The 5,000-nt window shown below is 33.5% G+C and overlaps 1 protein-coding gene across 7 annotated transcripts in view; it reads left to right on the top strand.

Annotated features, from left to right (window-relative positions):
• Nucleotides 1–5,000, top strand: part of kif13bb (kinesin family member 13Bb) — an 84,771-nt gene that overhangs the window by 14,418 nt on the left and 65,353 nt on the right. For all 7 annotated transcript variants that reach the window (XM_087298620.1, XM_087298616.1, XM_087298619.1 and 4 more), the window contains 2 exons: nt 1,165–1,257; nt 4,433–4,613. In XM_087298620.1, coding sequence (XP_087154746.1) covers nt 1,165–1,257; nt 4,433–4,613 — 274 coding nt within the window. The remainder of the gene's footprint in view (nt 1–1,164; nt 1,258–4,432; nt 4,614–5,000) is intronic.

Here is a 5,000-nt window from a genome sequence, read left to right as displayed (position 1 = left end):
ATTATTTTTATTTATTTATTATTATTATTATTATTATTATTATTATTATTTTATTTTAATTTTTTTATAAATATTTCCCAAATGATGTTTATCAGAGCAAGGAATTTTTTCACAGTATTTCCTATAATATTTTTTCTTCTGGAGAAAGTCTTATGTTTTTTATTTTTGCTAGAATAAAAGCAGGATTAAATATTTTTAATTTATTTTTTATAAATTAATTGTTTATTAGATTATTATTTTTATTTATTTAGTTGTTTATTTTTAATTTTATTATTATTTATTTATTTATTTTTAATTTTATTTATTCACTTTTTGTAAATATTTCCCAAATATGTTTATCAGAGCAAGGAATTTTTCACAGTATTTCCTATTATATTTTTTCTTCTGGAGAAAATCTGATTTGTTTTATTTTGGCTTAATAAATAAAATCAGTTTTAAATATTTTTAACCCATTTTAAGGCCAATATTATTAACCCCCTTAAGCTATATATATTTTTGATTTGCCTAATTACCCTAATTAAGCCTTTGAATTGCACTTTAATCTGAATACTAGTATCTTGAAAAATATCTAGTCAAATATGTGCTGTCATCATGGCAAAGATAAAAGAAATCAGTTATTAGAAATGAATTATTAAATCTTTCCATTAAACAGAAATTGGGGGAAAAGAGTCGCTAATAATTCAGGAGGGCTAATAATTATGACTCTAACTGTATATTTTCAGTTGTTTTCCTCTCTGTAAATAGGGAACAGGAAATACAAGAGAATAAAAATATGAAACAAAATGTGCTTTAAGCATCTTCACTGTAAGAAAAACACTTTAATAACAGCTACAAAAGTCCTTCAGTCAAGAGCAGTGAGTGATTTTCTCCTTTTGTTGCTTGATGTATGATAAACACATACAGTAACATTAATGAGAAGCTGATGCAATAATCGTTTTACCCCGATTAGTGTTTTTCATAATCGTTAGAAGCTGAAATCGAAACCGAATTTTCGATTAATTGCACAGCTCTATGTGTGAGTACTAACATGCTTGCGAAGACGATTAATTTTTTTGCTTTTGATAAGCTTGGATTGAATCCATCTTGCTGTATTTTTAGTTGATTAGGGATCCATGCCAGCTGTTGTCATTTTTAATTGATGTACATGTATATCTATATTTGTAGGTCAGGATGTGGTATTTCAGTGTCTCGGCGAGAGTCTTTTGGACAGCGCTTTCCAAGGATACAACGCCTGTATATTTGCATATGGACAAACAGGTGCAGTTATATATTTGCTTTAAAACTATCTATGCAAAACCATTTTCAGTCTTGTTGGAAGGTGGCTAACTTACATTTTTATGGCAGACGTCTCGCTTTTGCTGTTTGATATCTGCTTTCAACGCTTTGCATCAAACAGAATGATAAATGTGGCACAATAAAACAAATATATGAGCAACATCACATGAGTTGCAGTGTGATATGGCTGTATATTGGCACTGGCGGGAGGGGTGTGTTGGATCGAGGCTGCAGGCAGAGTGCCTTAGTGCCTCACCATCGACAATATATAGCCATATCGCACTGTTACGAGCGTGATATTGTGTTTATACAACAGCTTGACGGCGTAATCGTATATATATAAAAAAAAGAACATCAACAACTGGTGAGTCTCAAATCCTTTTGTATGAGGAACTACTTTCTTCCGCCATTCATTCACATCTGCAGCTGACGTCAGAACAGTAGAAACCGTCACCACTTCACCAACCACACTTTAGGGCTAGTGCTTGAATGATTCCCTTTCATAAGTGTTGACAAAACAACTGATTTTGCTTATATTTTAAGACTATAAGGCTGAACAGCATGAAATGCCATCAGTCTACAGAGATTTCCCAATATTTCTTTGTTGCAATCTGGATTTCACAATAATTAACCACGAAAAAGCCAAAGCAAAGCAAACACTAGCAGATTACTATGGTATAAACACAGCCAGGGCTTAACAAACACTCCCACTAGCCACTTTGGCTGGTTGAAAATAATTTTCCCGGATAATAATTCCTAAAAGCAAAGTTCGACAATAAGGATGGTCCAATATGCATGCAAAGGCGATCTTGAGAAGCAACATGACTGACAAAAATAATTGCGATCGCGCAAGCAATAGAAAGCTGGTGAATACAGAATAAGAGGATGATCACTACGCTAACAGCTGAGGTGATGCGCGCGACTGCTTAACGCGTGCGCGCTCCCGTTTCCTTGCATGAAGCAACTGCGTCTAGAAACACAACTGATGTGATCGGTTCTCTTTCAATTAGCCTAGACAGCAAGGGATGACAATGCATCCACAGTCTTACTGCTTTCAAGAGCTCCAGATTTGTCCTTTTATAAGCAGCACCGGTTGCTGTCAGTCATATTTATATGTATAAAATATATTTTCCCGACAATAGACTTGTGGCTAGTGAAAATGCCAAGTGTCTAGTAACGTTGGAAAACTACTCGCCACAGTGGCTGGTGATTCAAAAAGTTAACTTCAAGCCCTGAATACAACACTACAAAATACAAAAGAGATATCAACTTCCTTTTATAATCATTTGTTTTGCTGTAGTTAGAAATTTATGCTGAGAAAACGCTGAGTTTTTCTCCCCTCAGGATTTATTATGAGGTCTCTGTCCCCATCTTGTGGTGGAACGTCAACCATCAGTTTCTTTACTCTGCTCAGTGTGGCTGCCGACATGCTGAATCTCCGAAATGATAAATATTTAAATAAAATAGTCACTATCCTTTATAAATAAACCTCATAGTTGCAATCTAAACAACTACATTCTCGCCTAAGAAAGCCTCAAAAGTACATGATGTTGTCCAGCAGCTACAATATTTGTCAAACTGTTGTGAGTCTATTGATCTGCTGTGTGGGCGGAGTAATACACAAGGGTGAAGAGGCTGTACACGTGCTGTTATTGCAGAATATAGCAAGGCTATCAGCCAATCAGATTCCAGACCCAAACAGAACTTATGTATAAAATGTTTGATAATTAGAAATATTTGAATTGATTAAAAATTGTACATATAAGGGCAAATAATTTGTTCTTCATCTGTATTTATTGCGGTTTTTACCAAGTCATATATTCCTGAAGCTGACTTTTCAGCATCATTACTCCAGTCTTCAGTGCGTGCGTGCGTATTAGGGGTGCAACAGATTGATTCGTGATTTGTATGGATCACAACCCATGCTTCACACGTGGCCTAAATTAACCCTAAATTTGTAATGATTGCTGAGAGATCGCCTCTCGCGTCAATTGCATGCATGAAAGCATTTAGGCTTTCCTCTAAAATATAATGATGACAGAAGAAGTTGTGCTGGGTTATTCGGGATGTGGTGGGTTTCATGAAAGGTGTTTTCTGTCACTACTTGTTTAGCCTGGATTAATGCGTTGTGCAAGCTGCACGATTATTCATTAAAAGATCAGGATCTCAACACCCACGCAACATAAATTATAAATGATGGTGATTTGCATACGTTTATTAATCCTTCGAATCACTGCATTCAAATCTGTGTCTGAAAAACACAATCCAGAGAGAGATTCAGTCTTTAGCTAGTTATGAAGTTACAAACAGTCAAATAACACAGAAATACTGGGATAACAGTTTATAATTTAGATAAAGTGACTGATGTTCATATCATATGCATTTAACGATGCTCAAAAATGAAAGTTGTTGGCAGCAGTTACATTATTTTACCAGTAGGTGGCAACAACCAGCCATCAAACATGTGCCACTGAATGCTTCTTCAAAAATTATGAATTTTTATGGGTGAAGAACTGAATCATTTATTGAAAATGAGACTAAATATGGGTTGTATAAATTATAATGTTAGATTTCTACATTTAGCGTCATCAGCTACAGTAATAGTACGAGTGCATTTTTTTACATTACTGAATATTATTTATTTTTATTTTATTCAGCTGGTTATTACTTCATTTTATTTAGAATGAAATTACAAGTTCACAGTTCTGTTTGTTAAAAACTTGCTGTCTTGCAGGACTGTTTTTATAATAAATGGAAAGCAAATCACATTTGTCTGCTCCCCTTTTTGGTTGATCCAGAAAAATCGTCCAATCTGTGACAAAAAAAACCCTAATGTGATCCAAACCGTGAGATTTGTGATCCGTTACACCACTAGTGTGTATGTGTGTGTACATGTATCTGTGTGTGTATGTAAATGTGTTATTTTGAAATGCGAGTCCTTTAAAAATGGTACAGTATTTATCATTGATCTTATTTTATGCATTATATTGTTGTTTTTGATTGTTAAAAGCCTGTTTTTAGTATAGAAAGGTGATTATTTATAAAATCTTTGCAAATTGTATCTGGTTTTTTTTTTTTTTGTCATGATATGGCCAGAGAAGCTAGTATAGCATTAAATTCAAACTCTTTCTCTCTCTGTGTGCTGATTTGGCTGCAGGCTCGGGGAAGTCGTACACTATGATGGGCTCGTCGGAGCAGCCGGGTCTGATCCCGCGTCTGTGCAGTTCCCTGTTTGAGCGCAGCGTCCTGGAGCAGCGGGAAGGAGAGAGCTTCACTGTGGAGGTTTCCTACATGGAGATCTATAACGAGAAGGTGCGAGACCTGCTAGACCCCAAAGGGTGAGGATGAACACCTTCTGCACTAACCAAAATAAGGAATAATCCACTGAATTCTGTTTACATTGGTGTTATTTAACATTTAAGGTCTCGTTCTGTTTCTTTTCTTGCTAACTGGTTAAAAAACTGCCAAGAAAAGAGCTTCTGTATATATATATATATATATATATATATATATATATATATATATATATATATATATATATATATATATATATATATATATATATATATATATATATATATATATATATATATATATATATATATATATATATATATATATGTATATATATATATATATATATGTATATATATATATATATATATATATGTATATATATATATATATGTATATATATATATATATATATATGTATATATATATAT

Source organism: Danio rerio, chromosome 20 (genome assembly GCF_052040795.2).
Source record: "Danio rerio strain M-AB ecotype USA chromosome 20, GRCz13ab, whole genome shotgun sequence".
In the NCBI taxonomy this organism is placed as follows: domain Eukaryota; kingdom Metazoa; phylum Chordata; class Actinopteri; order Cypriniformes; family Danionidae; genus Danio; species Danio rerio.
Note: the sequence above shows the minus strand (reverse complement) of the source record. Positions and strands in the feature narration are given on the sequence as shown.